This window comes from Misgurnus anguillicaudatus, chromosome 9 (genome assembly GCF_027580225.2).
Source record: "Misgurnus anguillicaudatus chromosome 9, ASM2758022v2, whole genome shotgun sequence".
Taxonomy (NCBI): Eukaryota; Metazoa; Chordata; class Actinopteri; order Cypriniformes; family Cobitidae; genus Misgurnus; species Misgurnus anguillicaudatus.
In genome coordinates this window covers 11,592,478-11,617,755 of record NC_073345.2, presented here as the reverse complement: position 1 = coordinate 11,617,755, position 25,278 = coordinate 11,592,478, and the positions used below count along the sequence as shown (strand labels likewise).

At 36.0% G+C, this 25,278-nt stretch overlaps 1 protein-coding gene and 1 long non-coding RNA gene across 2 annotated transcripts in view; one reads left to right on the top strand and one right to left on the bottom strand.

The window, feature by feature from the left end:
- LOC141366079 (uncharacterized) overlaps nt 1-25,278 on the top strand; it is a 411,784-nt gene that overhangs the window by 211,527 nt on the left and 174,979 nt on the right. The window lies entirely within an intron of this gene.
- Nucleotides 21,113-25,178, bottom strand: mrpl22 (mitochondrial ribosomal protein L22). The gene is made up of 7 exons (XM_055179953.2): nt 25,092-25,178; nt 24,962-25,004; nt 24,493-24,628; nt 24,339-24,404; nt 23,694-23,771; nt 23,515-23,584; nt 21,113-21,383 (listed from the first exon to the last, which is right to left on the bottom strand). Exons 1-7 carry the CDS (start codon nt 25,117-25,119, stop codon nt 21,175-21,177), a joined length of 630 nt encoding a protein of 209 aa, XP_055035928.1. The 5' UTR covers nt 25,120-25,178; the 3' UTR covers nt 21,113-21,174.

Sequence of the window (25,278 nt, the reverse complement as noted above, 5' to 3'; positions counted from 1 at the left end):
CACTTTTTAAATGACAATATCCTGCACAGACCACTGTTGTCAGTGATATAAGTATTCGAAATGAAAATGATTTCTTAATGTCTAGTGACATATCAGAGCCATTTTATTATTAATTGATATACATTTCTTACATACTGTTCCTTTAACTCATTACCCGCCAGCCATTTTTTGAAAAGTTGCCCTCCAGCATTTTTTGCAATTTTCACAAAAGTTTCACAAAATACCTTCCAGGAAAATGTTCTTCTAAAAATATATAAACATACAAATATATCAAATGAAAGAACAGACCTTTTAAACAAACAACAAACAAGCAAACCAAACGGGGGAAAATTTTCATCCTATTATATTTTTTCTCTGCTTATATTATGTTAATATAGAGTATTTTCTTTAAAGGGGCAATAAGTAGGATTTACCTCCATCTAGTTTGTATTTTGCATTCAAACGAACAGTGCTTTCTAGCGCCTCCCCTTTCCAAATGCGTGTTGCAACTACGGTAGCCGTTATGTAATCGCTGATCTCCTTGTCCGTTGCTACTGGTTCACTTGTACTGATTGACTGATTGAAAACGCGTTGTGGAAACACGTTGGTAGGCAAGTGCTTTTTGTCCCTCTCTGTTATTATAGTTTATCAATACAGCGGAACGATATGGATGCCTCCTTGGACTTACCCGTTCAATGTAAGCAAAGAGGAGAAATTCTAAGCTTACAAAGAAAAGTCAGATCACTGGCAGAGGTCATTTGACACCAACAAGGACATATTTATGAATAAAGACATTGATTTTGATTAATAAAACACTTAAAATCCTGCTTATTGCCCCTTTAAAAATAAAAAAAATGCAAAAAGCTAAAATACTTGCATTTTTGTGAAGGAATTTCGTTAGAGATCAGATTCAAAACGATTATTTAAACATACAGTTTAAAATTAGTAAATAACATTTTTGCTTCAGTTTTTTAATAAATTGGGCAAGTTTGCCATCTAGTGAATAATCGCGGAATTGCAGATTAACATAAAAATTAATCAGGAATTTTTAATGCAAATGTTTTCTCTTAATTCACGAGATAACTCGTCAATGGCGGGGAAAGAGTTAATGAATTTAGATTTTTTTTTGTTATTTCTAGTAAAGACATTTAGGGCTCTATCATACACCCGGCGCAATGCGGACGTTTGAACCCAGCGGAATGATAATTTTCACGTTAAGCGCCACGTTGTTTAAATAGCAAATGCTTTTGCGCTCAATTTTGTGCCCATGGGCGATTCTGTCATCTAAATATGGATAAGACATAGCGCCAGCGCAACTGGCTTTTAAAGGGGATGATAGCTGAGACTCTCATTGGTTTATTGGTATATTACTCATTATGAGAAAAGGAACAACCCTTTTCGACCGTGCGCTGGGCGCACAAACCATTTTTCCCGTCGTTAAATTAGCAAAAGTGAAATCGGACATGTCCATTTAGACCGTGCGCAGTGCGCTTTAGACAATGTGCTTAGATCGTTAAAATAGGGCGCTTAGACTTCAAAATTCATAAAAGTTGTGTTTATCTGTGATGATTACCTTGACGGATAAAACATGTAATTGTCATTAACTTTTGTTAAACACAGAGCATTTTTTTTTGCGATAATCCAAAAGTCCCCCAATGTGCTTTTTTGCGAGTAAACCAACGTTCCACTTACTTTCGGGGTTGGGCTACAAAAATAGGTCATCCCTGCAGCACTCTATGTGAAAAAAATATAAAATAAAGAAAGCGTAAGTGACCGTAAATGTTTGTAAATAAATATGTACGTGTCAGTATAGCCCGTCCAAATAGCTCTCCAAAACGTATTTTCTGTTAACAGTACTAATGGCTCTAGAAGTAACAAACCTGGACATCTGATGGACATTTTGGATGGTTTCCTTGTCTATTGCATGTATTTGCTATGAGCTGGCGAGACCAACAACACAGCACAGTTACTTTTCGTTCACAACCCAAATAGCTTGTGACAGCTTATTGCCTGAAGAGGCGGAAAAGGATCGCTCGAGTTACCCACGTTAGTCTCGTCACCACGTGTGTCAAAACTGACAAATCGGTCGAGGCTCTTTTGTCGTAAACATTGCATTTAGCTCTTGTGTGCATTTGTGCGTGGTGGGGCAAGAGGGCGGCAAATCCCAAACTAGATGGTGCCGTGCAATTTCTATTACAAAGGTAATGAGGAGAGGCTGGAGGTGAGAGGGCTCATCCACCCGCAGTAATTCCCACAAGCACATTGTGCTGCGTTGGATTCGCATAGCGGATGGCTGCACGCTGCCTGTCTTCAGCAGCTGTTAGATCTTCAGCATGTGCTGGCGAAGTCACCAGCTAAAACTTATCAGGACAAACAGGCCCGAACGCAGCCTGCATAGTAATGATTATTACAACAGTGAAGCAGAGGTGAATCCTTTTGCCTTTGAGAAACTCAATCCAATATTTTTTCAAACCTTTTTGCTTTGGCAAAGGGATCCTTGCTGAGTGACAAAACACTTAAAGTCTCTGCTGCTGTGTACATTAAAATGACCGTTGCCATTAGACAAGGGCAAGATCGATTCGAGTGTGTCAAAATGGACCGTTACAGATAAAGTGCTATGCGTTTAAATGCTTGGCAGCAATAAGGTAAGGTCTTGTTATTACGAGACGTAAAGATTGCTGACTCCATACAGATCCGTACAGAAGGTTTTCGCAACACATTTCCTCATGCTACATACAATACATACAATGCAGTGAATGATATGTTAACCTTTGTAAACTTCTGTTTCAAGCTAATCTCATTTATGCTAGCTAAAGCATTTCTTGTTTACCCCTTCTGCTGTTGTTGAAAATATTGTGACAAGTAATCGTTCGAGAATTTCAGCCAAACCCTGCACAGGATAAATGGTGTGGGAGTCTCTATATGTGATGTGTGCACAGTGGGATGACGTGTTGAATAGGCTTATATTTGATCAAATACAATGCAAATAAAAGCAAGCAAATGGCAGTAGAGATCTGCAATCCCTCGTCTCTTCTTTAGGAACTGTGGGACCTATCCAGATTTCTTACATTGTGGGTTTTAATTTCTTTTCTGCAAAGAGGGGTTGGAAACTGGTAATTTTAGGAGGGAGGGATTGGGGCTAACAATAGACAGCTCGCTATATATAATATTTATATATTACAAGAAATATCCCGCTGGAAAGATATGTGCTTTTGCCGTAAGCACACCTTCAGCCTTCAGAGAGAGCATTCAGCCTTGTTTTATAATTTATAATTTTGAGTGACAGGTGATTCATTTAAAGAGATCTGGTTTTCTCTGAGACACATTCTTTTTCTCAAATTCTTTTTATATAAAAAAATATATTTATTAAAATATAAAAATGTACTTGGATTGGAAATGCCTAAAAAATTCATTTTCTCAACTTATGGGTCATTCTACAAAAAAAGTGGAACTGCTTGTCCCTTGCTTTTGTAGACCCCTTAATCATTCAATTTGACCTAATAATTCCATAATTATATATATTTAATAAATATAGACTGTCCTTAAAATTATGAGAGAGTTTATTTATTTAATTTTTTTCCCTTTTTTTAATTTTTTTAAATGTCTGGTCCTGAAAATTGCCCTGTCCCTTTGACCATACATGGAAGTTGAACTGTGTACTTCTTATTTAAAACCATGTTTTTTATAAAACAAATCTAATTTACATTTACCTTTAACCCTGTATGAATTTACTACAACACTGAAATGGTAAAAAATACATTATTGATATGAATAATATCAAATAAATATGTGTCCCCCAAATTTATGTCATTGGTGTTACCCTACCAAAAGCACTTTTATTTTGAAACAATGCATCAGCTCTTTGAAGTTTTTCATGGGTCAAGAGGTCAGTGAAAGAAATGCAGTGGAGGAAGGCAAGAGGTTTTTCAGATGTCTTACTGTATTTGTCTAAAATATCATGATATATCTAAGAATTTTGAGATAAGATCTTTACATAAAAATACATTATACTGAATACGTATGTGATTGTTACATCTCTGATAAAATAGCACATGGCTAATGGCTGCCATTTTGTTAAAATGATAGTTTTTTCTGTAAATTGTCACTGGTGTTACCGTCATTGGTGTTACCGTCATTGGGTTTAATGTCATTGGTGTTACTTCTTTAATGAGTACTTCCTAAGCACTATTTCAGTAACTGACCAACACAAAAGCTTAAAAAACAAAACAAGGTGGAAAAATGTTTAAGTTTATAAGTTTTATCATATTCATTATCTATTATTATATTCTCATTTTATCAGGTATTGAAGATACGACGTCATTGATTCTTTACTAAAAAGTAAAAAGTATTAAAAAAGTTAAACCTAGATTACCGTAAGCTCCCCGTTTTGCGGATTCATAGATTTGACAAGTTAATTAATGCTATTGAAAATGTTTTGGGTATGTTGAAAGAAGTTTATTTAAGCAGATTTCCATCACCGCATTCCACCTTTTCTGTAAAATGACCCTTATGTGAACAATGTAAGTTGATAAAGCTTACATTTTTAAGTGTAACCCGTTGAAGTAATTTATTTAATTTTTTTACCTGGAATTTTTTACTTAAAGTGAGAAAATTTAAGTCGATAGAACTTAAGTGTTACCAACTGAAATATATTTATTAAGTAGATCCAACTTTCACTTTTTACAGTGTACACCCATATAATTACTCCCATCACTCTCTTTTCCTCTTCCAAAAAATTAAGGTGACAATCTGGCACCTGGATCTAAAATTAGTGGGATCAGTTGGCTCAGGAATATCAGTGTACACAGAAACATGAGCGAGCAGTTGTGTAACAGAACCTGACAAGAGTGAAAGAAGAAGAGTTCTTGTCAGGGCTGATGGTGTAGTGGGCAGTGCTTTAACATATGGGGTAGATGCCCTATCGGCGACCCGAGTTTAAATCCTGGCTCGAGATCCTCGGCCGATCCCGTTCCTCTCTCCCTTCACTATCCTTTTCTTTTCGAAATTTCAATTGGTTTAAAGTAATAGTTTACCTAGAAATATAAATGAAGTCATACTCATGATATGACGTTCCTTTTTATAGCTACCACATATTTAAACTTGGTACATTTTGTTCCAAAACCAATGGCATAAAAATCCTGATTCTCTGTGTGTAGGAAATAAGAGAATAGTCTGTACAGAGGAGACTCCTCACAAGATGGGGCAGGCCAATGATTTAAGAATAAAGGTTCTTTTGAATTTCTACTTGTACAAGGTGTTTGGACATAAAGGTGTTGTCGTCAGTGTGTGAACTATGAAAAAAATTCACTCTCTCCTTATGTTTTTAATCCCCATTAAACCAAAGCAGTCTCATTAGACATGCTGTTAATATTCTCTTGTTAATGTGACATCATACCAGCAAAGCTCCGCCCACAGCCACTGACTGACAGGTTCATTTTAACCAAAAGCTTTTCTAAATGTGTTTGTTACCACATTGTAGCGCTAATGCAGATCTACTTTCAACCAAAAGCGCTCACTGTCTGTTGGGTAAGTTGTAGCTCATTTGCATTTTAAAGGTAAACAAATGAAAACAGCGTGTTTTTTTTTGCTTACACCAAAATAGTGGCTTTTTGGACATGCTATAATAAATGATCTGTGGGATATTTTGAGCTAAAACTTCACAGACATATTCTAGACACACCTGAAACGTATCTTGTAAAATGGCCATAATATGTGCCCTTTAAATTTTCTGATATTTAAAAAAAAATACTCTAACTTTAAGAACTCAAAACTTCCCCTCCAGTCTAGTGGGACCGTTTCAGGGACTCTGAAAATATATTATCATACTGTATGACCGCCCACATTAACATGTCAGGTTTCAGAAACTTGGCACACTGAGTCACAGTGATAATAAGGATGTAGTGGGCTAGATAATATTACTCCTAAACACCAGTTTGGGGAAGTCTGCCAAACCCTGTGCTGTTCCTGGCTTTGCAAATCTTTAGAAGGATCCAAGAACAAGGTCCCTAAACATATCAGTCTGACCTGTGCTTTAGTACAAACTGTTTAGTGAATATGACACAATGTAAAGCAAGCACAGAAAGAAAACTTATTGAAATGCAACACTGCAAACTTTATTGGGCCCAACACATAGCCTGTAAGTTACTTCAATAAAAAGCTCAATTAAATATACTATACTAAGCTGTTATTTCACATTATTCATTTTTATCATAGCTTTGCTTCTTATTCTGCCCAGCATTCTGCCTTTATTCACAATAAATGAATAGTTGTATTATATAATACTGTATCTGCATGCCAGCACTACAGCAAACAAAATGTATAGTGCAATGAAGCATCATATAAAAACAAAAAAAAAATATGTAACTTCATGTACAAAAGGTCTTCTTGATAACCGTACAGACAGCAATTAAATTAAATCAACTCATATCATTTCTGTGATTTGGCTTCTGCAAGTGTTAGCGTAAGCCAGCTCTTGCGTGCAACAGCATAATTCATTGTCCTCAGAAATTCGCTCGCATATTTCCTCACATTGACACGGAGCAATTAATATCTCGTAATGTCCTGCGATGGATGATGACAAAGAAGGACAAAGACAGTTGGCAAATATCCTGTTGTCCCAGTCACAAGGATTAACATATGTGCGAGAGTAAACTGCACTTCTCCCAGAGGGCCGAGCTGTCTATGATGGTCTTGACAAATGACCATTAGTACATACACGGGGTCAAGTGTGCGGTGGTCACAGATTAATTATCACAGACAGACTAACAGAGGATACAGATGTCTGGCCAAGAGCCCATCTGGATGAATGATACAGTCAGGATTATTCTAGGTTTTTGATGTGCAGAATCACTGAATCTGGGCTAAAGGGAAGACGTTCATGATTAATCTGTTTTGTTTAGTCCTGGGGAAAATGTTGTGATTCATTTTCAGGGCAGGTTTACTTTTGAAAGTCAATTTTGCTGAAGGCATATAACTTAAGGACAAAGCTATTGAACATTTCTACAATCGCTGAACAGGATAAAACAGATATAGTGAACGTTTTGATCCAGCTATTAGGGAATGTTGTCTAAGTGCATTACAGGTGTAGTGTGTAACTTTTATAAGGATCTCTTGACAGAAATGCAATATAAAATACATAACTATATTATCAGTGGTGTATAAAGACCTTTTATAATGAAGCGTTATGTTGTTATTACCTTAGAATGAGACGTTTTTATCTACATACACAGAGGGTCCCCTTACATGGAAGTCGCCATACAAAAGCCCTTAACGGACATACTTTTTTTACTAAGTTGTCTCGAACGATGACATGATTGTCCGGTGGCGGCTACCGTAGCTTCTCTATGCTTTCGGTGAACTGAAACGTTTGTTGCAATTTGCAACCTCACCACTAAATGTACTAAAATTAACACACTGCACCTTTAAAAGGCAAATAAAAATGTTGGTCTTTTCCTATATACACTGTATACAGCACTGGTCAAAACTGGTCAGAATTGTTTCATTTTATTTAGGCGAACTGTCGTAGGTGATACCTTGACGTTCACTTCCACTAGCCAGCGGTTATCTCAGAAAAGATATCTCTATATCTCGCTTGTAAACATTTATGACTAGCTCAGCATTTTGAAAAAGTGCACATCATATGTCCTTGTATACAAGCGATGTCTGTGTGTTTCCACAGTCTCTGTCTCATATGTCATGTTGATCAAAGAGAAGGTGTGTGGGTGTGTTAGAGAAATCAGAGGGTGGGATCAATCCAAGACCTTTCTTTAGCTCTGAGCTCTGTAATCACCTGCCTTAATGATACTCAAGAGCCACCACTGTGTAGCCTTGACACTATCATGACACTTCAGCAGTCAACAGCTGTGTCCTTACTGCTACAGGAGCCGACACGTCTTTGAAATCCTCACCTCGCTCTTGCATATGGAGCTGATGGGTTTTTCTGTGCCGAGATGTCAATTCACAAATAAAGTTATAGAAACACTGATAAAAGCAATTCAACTTCAAGCATGATCGTGCATGGTAGTGATTTTTAAGATGCAGAATTAAGAAACAGAATTAGCATCAATGTTAATATCAGACAAGAATCACAAAGTATCAAAACCAAAATTTGAATCAAAAATCATTATCTTTGGTTTTAGTATGTTTGCACTGCATTTACACATTGGTGGACGCTTTAAAGGAAACACCAACATTTTTCAATATTTTACTATGTTCTTATGTCAGCCGATGGCCAGTTCCCTTCTGCCTTTTCTGTCGTGTAAAAAGCAAAAAGCCCAGTGTGCCCACCCATATGCCCAAAGTTAAAGGCCCTGTGTACTTACCTGTCTGCCCAAGAGCTAAAAGCCCATTGTGCCCACCTGTATGCTCAGAGTTAAAGGCCCCATGTACTCACCTGTACGCCCAGAGTTAAAGGCCCCGTATACTCACCTGTATGTCCAGAGTTAAAGGCCCCGTGTACTCACCTGTACGCCCAGAGTTAAAGGCCCCGTGTACTCACCTGTAAGCCCAGAGTTAAAGGCCCCGTGTACTCACCTGTACGCCCAGAGTTAAAGGCCCCGTGTACTCACCTGTACGCCCAGAGTTAAAGGCCCCGTGTACTCACCTGTAAGCCCAGAGTTAAAGGCCCCGTGTACTCACCTGTACGCCCAGAGTTAAAGGCCCCGTGTACTCACCTGTACGCCCAGAGTTAAAGGCCCCGTGTACTCACCTGTAAGCCCAGAGTTAAAGGCCCCGTGTACTCACCTGTACGCCCAGAGTTAAAGGCCCCGTGTACTCACCTGTACGCCCAGAGTTAAAGGCCCCGTGTACTCACCTGTACGCCCAGAGTTAAAGGCCCCGTGTACTCACCTGTAAGCCCAGAGTTAAAGGCCCCGTGTACTCACCTGTACGCCCAGAGTTAAAGGCCCCGTGTACTCACCTGTACGCCCAGAGTTAAAGGCCCCGTGTACTCACCTTTACGCCCAGAGTTAAAGGCCCCGTGTACTCACCTGTACGCCCAGAGTTAAAGGCCCTGTGTACTCACCTGTACGCCCAGAGTTAAAGGCCCCGTGCACTTACCTGTCTGCTCCACGTTAAAGGTATTCACCTGTACGCCCAAAGCTAACAACCCGTGTACCTATGCCCCTTGTGTGTGGCGGAAAGACAAAGGCCCGAAGACTTGCCCGCCGGCCCATGTGCAAGGTGAGGAGATGCCGCCAGAAACTCTTTTTAGTATTTAAATTACCCCCTTTTTCCTTCCCCTTGTTTTAATATTTAATAAAACCTGTTTGATTTTATCTTTCTCTCATCTGTCTGGTCATTGGGGTGTTTTGGGACATCCTCGGGGTGGAAACAGAAGGAGGAGCATGACCCGCGACAGGGGCGGTCCGCTCCCCCCTGTGACACTTACTTCAACTTAGACAAATTAATACATCCATCTTTTTCAATGCGTGCACTTAATTTTTGTACAGCGTGTCGTGAATGTGTTAGCATTTAGCATAGCCCCATTCATTCCATAGGATCCAAACAGGGATAAATTTAGAAGCCACCAAACACTTCCATGTTTTCCCTATTTAAAGACTGCCACATGAGTAGTCACACGACCAAGTATGGCGGGACAAAATAGAACGTGGCGATTTTTTAAGCGGATAAAAAATGAGAACTATATTGTGTGGCGGAGGAGCACTTGCAGCACTTTGACCTAGGCGCAGTAACTTCATCACTTCTAACTTCTCCCCCTCTCGCTCAAACTTCCTTCAATATTACTGCGCCCGAGGTCTAGATTTAGTATCAGTATGAGAATCTGTTTTTACGGCATTCAATGACAGATTCGTTTTAAGAAAATATAGCAAAAGGCTACAAATGCTTAATACAAAAAGTGAAGAGACTTCTTTTAAAGGAAATAAATATATTCTTAGGATCAAATTTTACAAGCTATTTTATGCATCTACTATTCAATGATGGATTTTTAAGTAGTTTGAATTATTTTGCTAAATTGATACAGTAGTGAAAAATACCAAGTTACCATGAGTGCATAAAACATAAAAAAGAAAGAATGCAATGAATTAATTTATGTTTGCGGGGCTAAGAGCATTTATGATGCATGACTTTCTTATGATCCCCTTGACTCCATTCAAAGTTGTGTGACATTTTCAAAGCGATTATGATTTTAGTCCTTGTAAGGCAACACCTGCAGTGCCGAGCAGTCACCTCGGGACAGTGAGAAATGTCACCAGTGAAATTAATTAAGTAAAAGGGATCGTTCCATTTATTCATGAACAGACTGCAGTGAATCAGTTTGCTTAAGTGATGAGTATCATCCTATTAGAGTTAAGATAAGAGCGCACTTCTTCCAAACTGATTAAACAGGCTCTTGTTTTCACACCTTGAAATAATTCACCAACATTTTACCCTCGCTGTAGTAAAAAACTCATGAGCCTGTGTTGATTTAAAGGATGATGACTGATTTAAAGGATAAAGTCGTGGCTAACTCATGGTGTTTATTAAGCTACAGAGGGTTTTATTCATTTATTTATTTAAACTTACTGTTATTATTAAACTGTTTTATTTAATATGAATGTCACATTGAAACTTTATCTTGATTTTGTGTTTTTACAAATGATAAAAAATATTACTTGATGAACATTTTATTGTGCATACTGTAGTTTTGAAGCTGTAAAATTGTTAATGTATTAGTGTAAAATAGTGTACTTTATATATTTTTGTGTATTTAGGACATGTAAAATGCTAGATTTAAAAGACAAAATTCTTTTAAATTCTTTTAAAGTTTCTTACATCACAAACATGTATCCAAACACATCAACAAAGATGAATCAGTAGCCCAGTAGCTTGAAAAATTGGAGGCAGGGAGTAATTTTCATATTCATAGATCCACATATACTAAATGAGGAAAAGTTCAGGGCATTTTAACGATTTAAGCGCATGGTGTAAAGCGTCTAAAAGGGCATGTCCGATACCACTTTTCCTAATTTAATGACGGGAAAAATGGTTTGTGCGCCTAGCGCACAGTCTAAAATGGTTGTTCCTATTCTCTTAATGAGTAATGAGTGTGTTTTGGGCATAACGTGCAATAAACCAATGAGAGTCTTATCTTATCCCCTTTCAAAGCAGTTGCACTCATGCCATGCCGATACCTTATTTAGATGGTGGAATTTGAAAACTGAAAAACTAAGCAGAGGAAGAAGACCACCAGTTTAAGATTGATGTTAAAAATTGCATATTTGTATTGAAATTTTTCTTTTTTTGTATTAAAACCTTTGGTTTTTCCCTCAAAAGTCTCTTTAAAAGTTTAAACGTTTTCTTTCAGTCATGGAAGTAAAATTAGCAGGCTTTTAATTGCTGTAAATGAAAGGATAGGCTACATCGTCAGTGTAATCTCAAATAATAATTTACAAATGTGTGAAGACGCTTCAGCACTCACACAGCGCTGTGAGTGCTCTGAAACGCATTACTTGAAAAAGGTTCTCATTTCACCATATCCACAGCTATAAAGTCATCATATACAATATGGGGTAGCATTTAAAAAAACATTTTAAAATAAATGCAATATTTGCATTTGTTTAAAGTAAAACATTGAATTACTTACCAGGCTACAGGTGAAGCAGCTCTTTACGCCTTCTTACGTCTCGTAAACGGTCCTCATTTATGTCCAAGAGACTCAATAATAATCTTTTACATTTTAATCCTTTAATTTTTATATTTAAAAATGTTTGTGTGCTGCTGCGCATCCATGTGTGTGATAAGCAAATGCGCATCGTCGTCCCGTTTATAGGCACATATTACTGATGCACTCATTAAATAACAAAAACAATATTGTGAAATTGACTTTAGACTTTAAACTAGGTTTTAGTTGGTCAATTGTGTAGTCTATGTTAGTTGCCTCAAAATAGCAACGCGTGCACCGAACACACTTCGTTTCCAGACTAGAATGCCCATGGGTGCAAAATTGACGCAAATGCATTTGCTATTTAAACAATGTGATGCTGGACATGAAAGTAATAATTGCACCGGGCTGAAACTACTTGCATCACACATTGCGTCACTATTGTGCGGCATTGCACCACATTGCGCCTGGGTGTATGATAGGACCCTTAAATTAAATTGCATTCAGTGTCCTTGTATATTTATTGTAGATGAATTAGATAAAACGTCTCAATCACTTGACTTCTAATCTGTTTACTATTAAACCATTAGTTTTCAGGTATTTAGTATCTCAGTTAATATAGGGTTATAAAAATCATAAGTGCTTATGGTAAAAAACTTATATTAAAGCATAAATTGCTAACACTGTCTGATATCATATTATTATATTGATATCATATTAGCAGTGTTGGGGGTAACGCATTACAAGTAACATGCATTACATAATAATATTACTTTTCTGAAATAATGAGTAAAGTAATGCATTCGTTTTTAAATGTACACACTAACATTTGAATTACTTTTTTTTAAGTAATACAAGTTACTTTTTTAGTTTAATTAATTCGATAAAAAATCAAGCCTCAGCCAAGAAAAAGTAACGCACAAAAAGAAGTGAAGCATTACTTTCATGAAAAGTAACTAAGTAACACAATTAGTTACTTTTTTGGGAGTAACTGAATATTGTAATGCATTACTTTTAAAAGTAACTTTCCCAAACACTGCATATTAGTACCTTAAAGCTACATATTGGTACCATATATCTATACCTAAATGATACATATTATACATTTTAAGGAGGACTGCCCCAGTGACAGCTGAAGGGATCGTTTTTGACTGTTTCTGACAATGTAGATATAAATAAATGGTAAATGCTAACTTAATGTACACGCTAACATGCTGTGTTGTTTTCAACTAAATTAACCCAGAAAATGTTTGTAGGTAAATGTGGGTAAAAACAACCCAGCATATAGGTTTAATAACAACCCAAGGAGTTGGGTTTGTCCCTTTTTGACCCAATGCTGGGTTTAAAATAACCCAGTATTTTTTATTAATAGAATGTGAATGAACAAAGTAAAAGTTTCCATATTTTTTTTATTGGTTTCTACATTACTTTTGTTTGAAATGTACTGTATGTTATAATTCCAATAGAGACTGGCATATATTAAACTCTCTTGCTCTAAAATCATATCAAAACTATAAAAGAAAGATGTAAAATCTAAAATGTTTATCGAATCACTCGAGCTGAGCACGATATCAATAATGAAGTGTTTGAATAGCTTTCTTGCACTCTCAAAATAGCTGGAGGCTCTGCTAATAACTGTACAATAGCCCGAAAACATCTCCGGCCAGAGGAACATTATCACTTTTGATTTTAGCCCAACAGAATCTAATAGAGACTCACAATGGCTTCCAGCTAAAGCACTTAAACAAAGCTTCATTGCTTACCATACATTTCCAAATCAATATTTCATTAACTGGATAGAGGCGATGTGTTTCAGTTTTTCAGCAAGTTCATGAAAAGTTGAACTTGGTGGCTGTTTCAAGTTGACACTATGAGGTTATAGGAAATTAAATTTGGGAATATTAATGCAAATGGGAATAAGCTATATTATCACAAAACATTTTTCTGTTCCGGTACACTTGCTTGAAAGATCCTTTATGGCAGGAGTGGGGTATTCTGGTCCTGGAGGGCCACTGTCCTGAGGAGTTTAGTTCCAACCCTAATTAAACACACCTGAAAAATCAAATAAAAGTCTTCAGGATTACTTGGAAATGTTTTTCTTGTAAATATTGGACAGAACACACTGCTGGGTTAAAATTGACCCAAATGCTGGGTTGTTTTAATCCAACTGCTGTTCAACCCCATGGTTGCATAACAATAACGCAACATTGGGTCATTTTTGACCCAGCATGTGTTCTGTCCAATACCCATAATGGGTCAAAAATAACCAAGCCATTTTTAGAGTGTTGGTAGAGCAATAAGTTAACCATCCAAAGGTCAATCCCATCAACCACATACTGAAAAAAATATGCAAATTGAATGGACTGCCAAATGCATAAATGTAAATGTTTAAACGATATCCTAAACTAACAAATAACAAACTTCACTCTCAAAAAAAAAGGTACAAGAGAGTACAAAAGTTGTCACTGGGGTGGTACCTTATTAAAATGCGCATACTGGTATCTCAACAATGGTACATATCTGTACCAAAATGTTACATATATAGGACCTTTTTACAAACAAAAACATCTACACTCTTAAAAATAAAGGTGCTTAAAAGGGGTTTTCACATCAATGCCATAGAAGAACCTTATTTGGTTCCTCAAATAAACATTTAGTCAAAGGATCTTTAAAGAACCATTTCTTTATTCTAAAGAACCTTTTTTCACATTAAAGAACCTTTTGTGAAACAGAAAGGTTTTTCAGATGTTAAAGGTGCTTTAAAGCAGTGGTTCTCAAACTGGGGTCCGGGGCCCCCAGGGGGGCCGCGAGATGGTGCCAGGGGGCCCCAGTTTTAAGACTTTTTTTAAAATACATTTATTTATCATGAATTCTGTGTAATTAAACCTAAAAAAATAAGGCTACTAACCAACAGCACTACTTTATATAACTTAATATGTTTTGTTTAATTAAAATGTTACATTTTAGAACTGTTTTTTGTCATAAATTTTCTTTGGGGGGGCCGCGAAGGAATGCACCGTACACAAGGGGGGCCGCATGCGGAAAAAGTTTGAGAACCACTGCTTTAAAGAACCATTTGGACAGAAAAGGTTCCTCTATAGCATCGTGAAGCACCTTTAATTTTAAGAGTGTAGTTACAATAAAGCAAAATCAGGCATTAGTGAAACTACTTACCATATTTAGGTGAATACTGATGGCACTAATATAAAATAGCAATGAAATAGCAGTTTTTTACTTTTTTAGTGTGACATTGCATAGTAACAGTGATTAAAACAACTGCAACAAAGTGTTAATTGTGTGATGATGCTAGTGTTAAAAAATAGTGTTTTTATTGCTTATAGAGGAAGATGAGAAAAGTTTTGCAAGTAGCAACAGTGGCACCTAGAGGTTCATATTGTGATCAAAGTATTTTTGTGCATAACTGTTAAATGAAAACATATGATAATGCAAATGTTTTTGCTTTATGCGTGGAAATTTGAGAAAACTGATCTACAGTCAAGAGTTGAGATTTAGGCAGATAGAAGTCAGTAATCTTTAGATCTTATTTATCACAATTTTTATTTTATTTTTTATTTTGTTTTTTATTTAAGTTTTTTACTTTGTATAAATCGTGGATGTGATTGTTTGGTAGAGAAGCAAGTAAAGTAAAACTGTGGGGTTTTTTGTGTTTTTTTTACTTTGGATTTCAAGGGCTTTTACCCATATAGTGCCTTGCAGTATGGGCTCTATACTGTTATCTGTCATACGCTGCATTAGAAAGCTAAAATCATTTGTTTCAAACATAAACTGTAAAAAAGTTTCAAAGCCTGCTACAGGCTGACAAATGAACTTCTCCGAGTCCTCTGAAAGTAAAGAGTTCATGTACATCTTAAGATCTTAAAGCTGAAGCAAATTTAAATCCCATTTAACCCATAACGTTTAGTTAATAGATTTTCTTTCCATGTGCTTGTTTTTTTATATTGAAGTAGGAGTTTGAGTCAGAAGATTTCAAAGTATGACAAATCTTAGTCCCAGACTTAAAATGCATTTTCTGCGCTGTCTTAAATGAAAACAGCTTGCACTTATCATTAGTATACAGGAAAGCTGTAAAATATGTTGTGATTCTTGCAGTCTGTGGGGTTGTATTGGAGGATCTTTCTGATTCTAGACATTATAGTAATATTATTTTCAATATTAATATTAAATTATGTAAATATAATATTCACATAATTTCACAAATGTTTATATTCAGAATTTACGCCTGCTTCTTAAAATATACAACTTTACAAATATATTTGAAGTAAGTAGTGTTTACTTACCTGGGGTTTCCAACTACACTTAGAGAAATATGAAGATAACAGATACACTGATCTTTCAAATGCAGCATGTGCTGGTCGGTGGGAATAAAGTGGGAGATCAGAACTTGAAATTGAGGGCACTTGTACACTGAAATTGAGGCCAGGAGATGCCATTTTATCAGAGATCACACTGCAGGACTCCAGTGCAGTGCTGTCTTACATGAAACAATGAGGAAATTAAAGAGAGCGGCGAGAGGATCACAACTGTTGAGGTCTTTTACTGCTGCACTGATCCAGGTTTGGCTTTCTGTAGCGATGGCTGAGGTTTTAATGGATTAAGGTGAAGAAGGCTGATACAAGATCAGTGTAGAAGGATTGGATATAACTGCAGCATTAAAGTGGGATATCTGCTTCTGTATAGCTCAGGGCTAGAACATTGTGTCAGCAGCGCAAAGGGTCATGGGTTTGAACCTAGGGAACACACATACTGATTTTAAAAAAAATGCAATAGCTTGTAATGCACTGTAAGTTGCTTTGGATCAAAGTGTCTGCTAAATGCATGAATGTACATTTCTGATGGTAGAAACTGAACAGCATTCACTGAAAAAAATGATTCTGTGCCTTAGTAAATTTTACTTAAAATAAATTATTACATTCTATTAAAAAATGTAAAAAGTAAAAATAACACTAAAAATTTAAGTTAATTCTAAATTAACAAATTATTGAGTAAATTTCACTTAATTTTATCATGTAAAATCCACCCAAATTTGTAAGAAGGAAATTTTGTGTTGAAACTACTTGAATTATTTAAGTAAATATAACAAACTAGGCAGTGGGCTTGTACTTCCCAGCATGCTTTGCATGGGACTGCATTTGGAGAGTAAAATTTGAAATTAAACGCTATTTTTTGTGTTTTTAACAAAAAAGAAAGACTTGTTAGTGTTTCAGGTTAAATTATCTTTGAGATTTAGAAGAGTTTCTGTTTCTTTTTTTTAGTTTTGTGGTTACCATCATTCAGAAGAGTGGTGCATGTGTATAGACAATAGGTGACACGATGAAAATCATGATGTAAACAGTAACTGTGCTTATGCCAGTTCTGAGACCTATTGAGTCTCTTCTTACTTGCTCAACATAATGTGGCAGTTAAATGTGGAACGTTTAATAGAATAAGAGATTAAAAAAACGATTGGATTAACTTCATTTTAGTATGTAGAAATTAAACCATTAAATTGATTTGGTTGCACATAATTAATTTTAGTGTACTGAACATAAAAAATTGAGTAAATTCTACTCAAAATAATTATGAATATAATTGATCTGAAATTACTTATAAAATATAAGTACACTCAATTGATAAATTATAAGTACACTCAACTTAAAAAATATATCTGGAGTTAGATAAATTAATTGTGTGCATCTTCTTGTCATAATAAAATTAAGTAAATTCAACATAACATTTTTTCAGTGTTTGTAATAAATAGTAGGTTGTGTCAGATTATAAATAATGGTAAAAATGGCTAGTAATGCAAAAAATTGCCCACAAGTGAAAGTATACAGGCAACAATACTCCATAATTTATTCCTGTATTGTATGTTATAGCATAAAAACACATTTCCAAAAAAGTTTACTATAGGAAATACTATAATATAGCAATCGTTATAGTTATCAGTAGTATACTGTAGCATTTAGGCCTAGTCCACATGGACATGGGTATTTTTATAACCGAAGTTTTTCCTCCAAAAAAATCCCGTCCACACATGCTCGGTTTAAAATAAATCTTTGTCCTCATGAAAAAGCAAAAACATGCTATCAAGCGCTGTCAAGAGCATTCCACACCAGCAGGTGGCGATATAACCGAAATCGTAAAGCCACTTTGGCAAATCAGAAGCCTAACAAAAGTGATGTCGCAAGGCAAAAACCCTGGTTTTACTGTCTACACGACAACACCGCAACCGGTGTTTCTTAAAATCATCACCCTGGCATGGGTTTTCAAAAATGTTTGGTTTCAGTGCCCCGATAGGCCTACTGCGTTTTCGTGTGGACAAACAGCCTAACCACGTAAAAAGTGTCACGGTTAGAAAAATACCCATGTCCGTGTGGACTAGGCCTTAGGGCCTGTTGACACAAGAACGCTCGAGGGTGAAAACGTAAGAATATTTCATCGGATGTGCCTTTCGTTTACATGGCAACAGCGTTTTTGGGGCTTAAAAACGCAAAAAAGTGAAACCACCTTCCAGAGTGGAAATCTCAAAAATGATCTACCGTCGCATCCCCGTCTAAAGGGTAAAAACGCAAAAGTCTGCTCACGATGGCTCTCGTTGCGTACGCTTTTACATCACAGACATGCACCAGTTCAGGAAAATAACAACAAACATGTAGAATTATTTCCATACGTCGGACCTTCAAGTTGCCATAGCAGCTCTGATAAATATACAAGAGTCTTTCCAGCAGTTGTACGAAATATTCACAGCTAGAGAAGGTGCATTAATTACCTTGATGCGCCAATTCATCGGAGGCAAACCAGATGGCTTTGGAAGAGACCTGGAAGGACAAGGAAGAAGGTTGTACGCAGGTGCGCGGACTTGGTGTTGTTGTGTGTCAGTGCTTCACATTGCCACCCAGCCATAGTATCACCATATGCACGCAGATTTCCCCCTCAAAACACTCATATAAATGCAGAATAAAAAGTGATAACGCAACGCCACTTTTGCGGTTTCTTTTCAGATCGTTTCCGTCTAAACGTAGCCTTAGTCTACTATGGTAAGGAATTTACTATAGTATCATTAAGACATTCATTTTGCTATAGTAAATTTCCAAGAAAGTTTACTATATATAATAATAATATAGTATAGCATTTATTATAGTATACTGTAGTATTTACTATGGTAAGGAATTTATTTAATCAATAAATTTTACTATAGCACATTACCAAGAAGGTTTACTTTAATAAATGCTATGCTATACTATAGTATTTGCTAGAGTAAACTGTAGTATTTTACTATAGTAAGAATTCATTACAGTATCAAGAGATTTTACTATAGCAAGTTTCCAAGAAAGTTTACTATTAGGAAATACTATAATATAGCATTTTTTATAGTAAACAGTAGTATACTGTAATATCTACAGTGAATCTAATGTAGTATAAAGACATTTTATTACAGTAAATTTCCAAGAAAATGTACTATAGTAAATACTATAGTATACCAATCATTATAGTAATCGGACACACGTGCCCTGACGCGATACACATCTGGATCCAAATTTTACTTCCGTTTTTTTATTTTTTTTAATGATCTGACTAGTTGCTTAACTGATCTCTTTAACAAATGCCTCGTCGAAAATAACAAATGTTTTGGTTTCCTAGGTAATCTATGTGTTTTTTGCTTGTTATATAAATAAACTACGTTTAAAGAACTTTGTTGTTATTTATTCTTAGTGGAGTTTACCTGACGTTACGTGCGGTCCACGGCAGCCGCTTGTTAATGTTGTTACTGCTGAAACCGTCTATATAGTATCATCAAGAACTGTTGCTATATATTTACAAGAAAGTTTACCATATAAAATACTATAGTATAGCATTTATTATAGTAAACCGTATGAAATGAAATGTAAGGAATTCACAATAGTATCAAGGAATCTTACTTACTGCAGTATATTTTTTTAATGTGGGTAGTTAGAAAATATGCAAGTCATACAAATAATAATGCCTTAAAGGAACAGTTTGTAGGATTGTGGCTAAAACTGGTACTGCAATCACACAACTAGTGGCCAATACACAACATGACAACATAAATATCAGTTGAGGGCTGCAACTCCACTTTTTAAATGACAATATCCTGGCCGGACCACTGTTGTCAGTGATATAAGTATTTGAAATGAAAATGATTTCTTAATGTCTAGTGACATATCAGGGTCATTTTATGATTAATTAATATACATTTCTTACATACTGTTCCTTTAAAAATGAGCTCAGTGGGATAAACAATGAAATATAGAAATATCTAACGTTCGGCTCTACAGCTATAAATCATGAGAACAGCCAAGTATCTGAATGAGAACATTTTGTCCTTTTAAGTTCAATTTCTGTCAAATTGTATAAAGATGTAACATTTTCTATTATAAAAGCACATTTTGAAGAGTTCAGATAAAGACAACATTTGCAGAACTTAATGTGGTTGGATGTCAGAAATAAAGGCCTTGATTGTTTAAAAAAGGGTGAATTACATTTTTACGATCACATTTTAACCCAGCTTGGATGCTGTTTACCAGGTCTGGCCTGATAGATGAAGCACAACACTCAAGACGACACATTTTGCTCAAATGATAAGCCATTAAATAGAGCCGCTTCAATTTCACCATCCTAATTTAATGGGAAAACTAATGAAACTGCAAAATAGAGCCGAGGACCCTGGGTGCTTCAGATAACACAACCAAAGCTAGAGGAGTTTAGGGTGATTTGGTTTTTAACATTTCTGGTTGAAATAATAAATATACTTTCTATAAATAAAATACTCATTATTCGTGCACATTCAAATGAACACTAAAGTTGTGATGTATGAAAAGACAAGTGGACATTTTGTATACATAAAATACAAAAGTTATCCATATTTAACAAAGAGGATTACCTCCAGATTAAATGCTTTGAAAGATCCTCTTTTTTATTTACAATCTGGATGATGAAACAATAATATTTTAACAGTCAATCTTACGGCAAGCTTAAAAATGTGCTTGCAAATAGGAATTAACTGTTGTCATGCCAGAATGTATATGACACATTATTGCAACATTTTTGTCTTATGTATCATAGAAGCTACCATCAGTAAGAAACAAATCCCCTTCTATCAATGCCAACCGAGAAATTTGTTCTCTTAGCTCTTATTATACTGGATATTATTTGTATAAATCGTATTGTCATTCACAAAAAAAATTACATTAGAATTGTTAAAAAAAACAGAGCCACCAAATTGCATGCATATTCTACCACATGCAACCCACAATTTAGAGGATAAATGCACATCTAAACACCTCTGCAACAATCTTAATAAGTACCAATGGGGTGCATTCACACCTGGCTGGGAATCTACAATAGGAAACACTTCATCATTCAGGAGCAAAATGTCAGGGAATGTCTGAAATGTCACTTATAGGTCGAGCATCTACAATTTGCACATTAGTTTTAAATACTATAGTTCTGTATGACACTGACATTTATTCATTTAACAGACAAGCTGAGACTGGAAATAAATGAGTCATGTTTAGCATAATTATTAACCTTCTTTATTATTTACACAAACACAAGTCAAGAGTCATTTTTAACTATAATGAGTAAATAATGGTTCTTTTCCTCAGCTCCTCCACGTACTCTTTGGCCTGGTCAAATCCTGTCTTTTGTTCGACTTTGGGTGGCACCCCCTCGACAAGCTTTACAAAATAATGGCAATGCACCTTGTCCATGATACCGAACATACCACGTCCATGATAACGAATGCGCTTCAGGTACTTTCCCTTGCCCGAGAACGAGTCAGCTGTTGTGACAGACCAAAAAATATCATTAAACCAAGAAATGCTTTTTTTGAGAAGCTAAAGAGCCATAGTGAAAAAATGTGAACCTGGACCACAATACCAGTCATGAGTGTGTATATTTGTAGCAATAGCCAACAATACATTGTATTGGGTCAAAATCATAAGGATATTAAGTAAAGTTAATGTTCTAATGATATTTTGTCAATTTCCTTGAATAAATATATCGAAAAATTACTAATGATAAGTACAGTGTTTGGTAAAGACTCCATCTAGACAACTTTAAAAGCGATTTCTCGATATTTTGATTTTGTTACACCCTCAGATTCCAGATTTTTGTTGTATATCAATGGAAAGCTTATTTATTCAGCTTTTAAATGATGTATATATCTCAATATACCCCCTTATGAATGGTTTTATGGTCCAGGGTCACAAATGTCATTTAATATAAGAGATAACTCAATGTTCATTAAAAATAACGTTAAATAGACTATTGGAAGTACACCTAAAATATTAATAAAATGTGATGAATTTAGTTTCCTAATACACCTAAATAAAATCATCCTACATAAATGTAAAGAACATTGATATATAATATATATAACTTTGATTTCTTTAAAGGGACGCATTTTTGGAATCCATTCAGCTGATCTCCAAGTCTGGCGCTACCACTTTTAGCATACTTAGCATAATCCATTGAATCAGATTAGACCATTAGCATCATGCTCAAAATAACCAAAGTTTCAATATTTTTTCTATTTTAAACTTGACTCTTCTGTAGTTACATCGTGTACTAAGACAGACAGAATACTCTCTATACGTTCTGGCGTAATAATCAAGGACTTTGCTGCCCGAAAATAGTCCTCTGCTATTGAAAAATAGTATGGTACAGAAGAGTCAAGTTTTAAATAGGAAAAATATCGAAACTCTGCTCCTCTTAGGCACAATGCCCATAGTCCAATCAGATTGAATTATGCTAAGCTATGCTAAAAGTGCTAACGCCAGACCCGGAGATCAGCTGAATGGATTCCAAATCAAATGTTTAACTCTAGGGGAGCTGGATAATGAGCATATTTTCAAAAAAAGTGGAGGGTCCCTTTAATACAGACTTCGTAAGGTCATGTCAAAGATTAAAATCAATGATTGAAATCAAACATTAGATTATAAGACTTTAGCCTGGATTACACAGTAAGGGGCTAATCACACCAAACGCGTTTTAAACGCTTGGAAACGCAAGGCGCGACGCATTGTTTTTTTTTTAAAGAGCAGAGCGACGCGGGTTTTTATATTGCTAGGCAAACACCAAGTCAGCTGTCTTGTCAATCAAATATTGCAGCGTGAGTGCTCTTTTGCTGTGAACTGTCATATTAGCAGAAAGAGGACGCTTGCTCTGATCCAAACAACTGTAAACCTCCATCACCACAACGAAAGGCCCGCCTCTCCCCTCATACGATTGGACAATGGAAAGACGCAAATGACATGGGCGCTTTTCCGCTCTCAGCGCTTCAAAAGCGTGAGCTGTGGCTGCCCGCAAAAACCGCAAGGCATTCGTCGAGCATAAACAGCGCGCATACGCTCCCTGCCTATAGAATAACATTCAAAAAAGGCGCCTGCAACTGCCATAAATGCATTTGGTGTGATTGGCCCCTAACTGTGGGTTCACACCAAATGCAAGTTCAACAATTTGCACGAGTAGATTACATACAAAGTCAATGCAAAGACGCGATAAGACGCGTCCTCACGTGGGGCGATGCGAATGACGCAATATGGGCGGAGCGTTTGCAGCGAAAACACGCGCTATTCGCCTCAAACCCGTCTTTGCCCAAGTTGAAAATATTTAACTCAAGTAAAGAATTCACATGACACGAAGTTAAATCCCGCGAGTAATCTAGAGTGAGTAACGTGATGCCCCGTGTTTGGTGTGTACGTAGCATTAGGGTCACATTTTTCAATTAAGTGCATGTATATAGCAGTTTTGCATTGTTGCTTAAAAAGGAATAAACAGGATAAAATTATACAAATAAATAAAAGCTTTGCGATAATAGCACATGATGTGATTTCATGTAGTAAAACAACTTAACACATGCACTGCCGGTGTGAATAGACATGACTGACGTGCGGTAACGGAACACTCACCCACATACAGATTTGATTTGTATTCAAGGTTGTGATTCCTAACAGCCATTTCCTGGGCTTCCAGAAGAACCTTTAACACAACACAGTTACAACGACTTTCAGACCTAAATAGTGCACGAGAAGCGTGATGTCATGTGATCATATGAGTCAATGATGCTAGAAATCTCTCTGTATTTTACCTCTCTGATTATTTTAGCTCCTTTCTTGTCATTGAACTCCAGCTGAGCGAGTGCCTGGTCAATGGTCATACCTTTGATCTATTAAACAGATTTAAATTAGTGTTCAGTAGAGTGCATGCTAATGCCGCATCTCTTGCAATATTGAAAATCATCTTTTTCAAAAATACTTGACAAATTGAAATTGACTGCATTTCTATTTCTTCCATCTTTAAATTAAATAAAACTAACCCTCACTCTCTCTCAACAGGTATTGTTTGGAATAGTGAAAACTTGTAACTTGGTATATGCACATTTTGTATTATTGCTTCCCTATGACAACACGCTTTATTTTTTCCTAACCTTTAAAAAGTTTCTTTGGATAAAAGATCCGCTAAATAAATGCATAAATGTAAATGTTAATGAACAGAGCCGTATTTACTAAAACTACTAAAAAGCAGTGTTGTTATGAATAGTGTATACAATATTAATATAATATAATGCTCCTGTAGCTCATTTGGCATAACATTGCGTTAGCAGCACAAAAGGTCACGGGTTTGATTCACATACTGATAAAATGTATAGCTTAAATGCACTGTAAGTCACTTTTGTGAAAAGCATCTGTCAAATGCATAAAAGTGTCAGTCCTTGCATGCAAATCTCACTCACCAGCTTGGCCAAGTACCACATCTTGTCTTTGCTGTATTTAATTTGACGTCTGCAGTGAAAAACCTCCTATCAAAAACAAAACATAGCTTACTCGTAAAGATTACTTACTTCATTCACATTCTAAGTGTAAATGTGAAATAAATGGCTCACTAACAGCTGGTCTCGGTGGTTCATCTTTCTGTTGTGGTGGATATAAAATGAGATTTTTCCTCTCCCAGTGTCTGCCGTTTAACTGTGTGCTTGTATGAAGACATGACACCTGAGATAGGGTAGATGAAGCACCAAGCAACCTAAAATGAGCATAACAGATTAGATGATGGAGGATGCAGAGAAGATATTTAATTTACATGAGCTCTAAGCCCTTGCATATATTCAACAAGAAAATGCCGTTGAAACGAATGGGTCCTAATATACATAGGCTATCGCAAACGCCATCGAGACACCATTTCGGGTCCATATCAACAAGTTTTAAATGTAAAATAGAGCAGTACGCATATAATGCCCATAAATGTTATTTATGTAGAACACTTGATCGGTTGGGAGACACAGCAATCATATGGTTTATGTTTGATCGCTGCTGAATGCGGTCTGTGTCCTTCTGCAGAACGCAAAACATTTCTTACCTAGAGTTAATTTGTCCACAAAAACGTCGGATTGCGGTCAATCCTGTAAACAATCATATAGTTAAGACATCAGCTAGTGATTTACATATACTACGATAAATAAATCAATAGTATGTTTGGCTTGACTTACCAGCCCATGTCACTGCGGACGCCGCCATGTTGAATACTTCACGACACTTTGCTTTACGGCAAACGTATCTAAGATGAACGATTAAACGGTTTAATATTTCTTATTTTTATTTTATTGTTAATGGAATTGATATAAATATAAATACAACGGTTGACTTTACATTAATGAATGCTATTATATATTTATT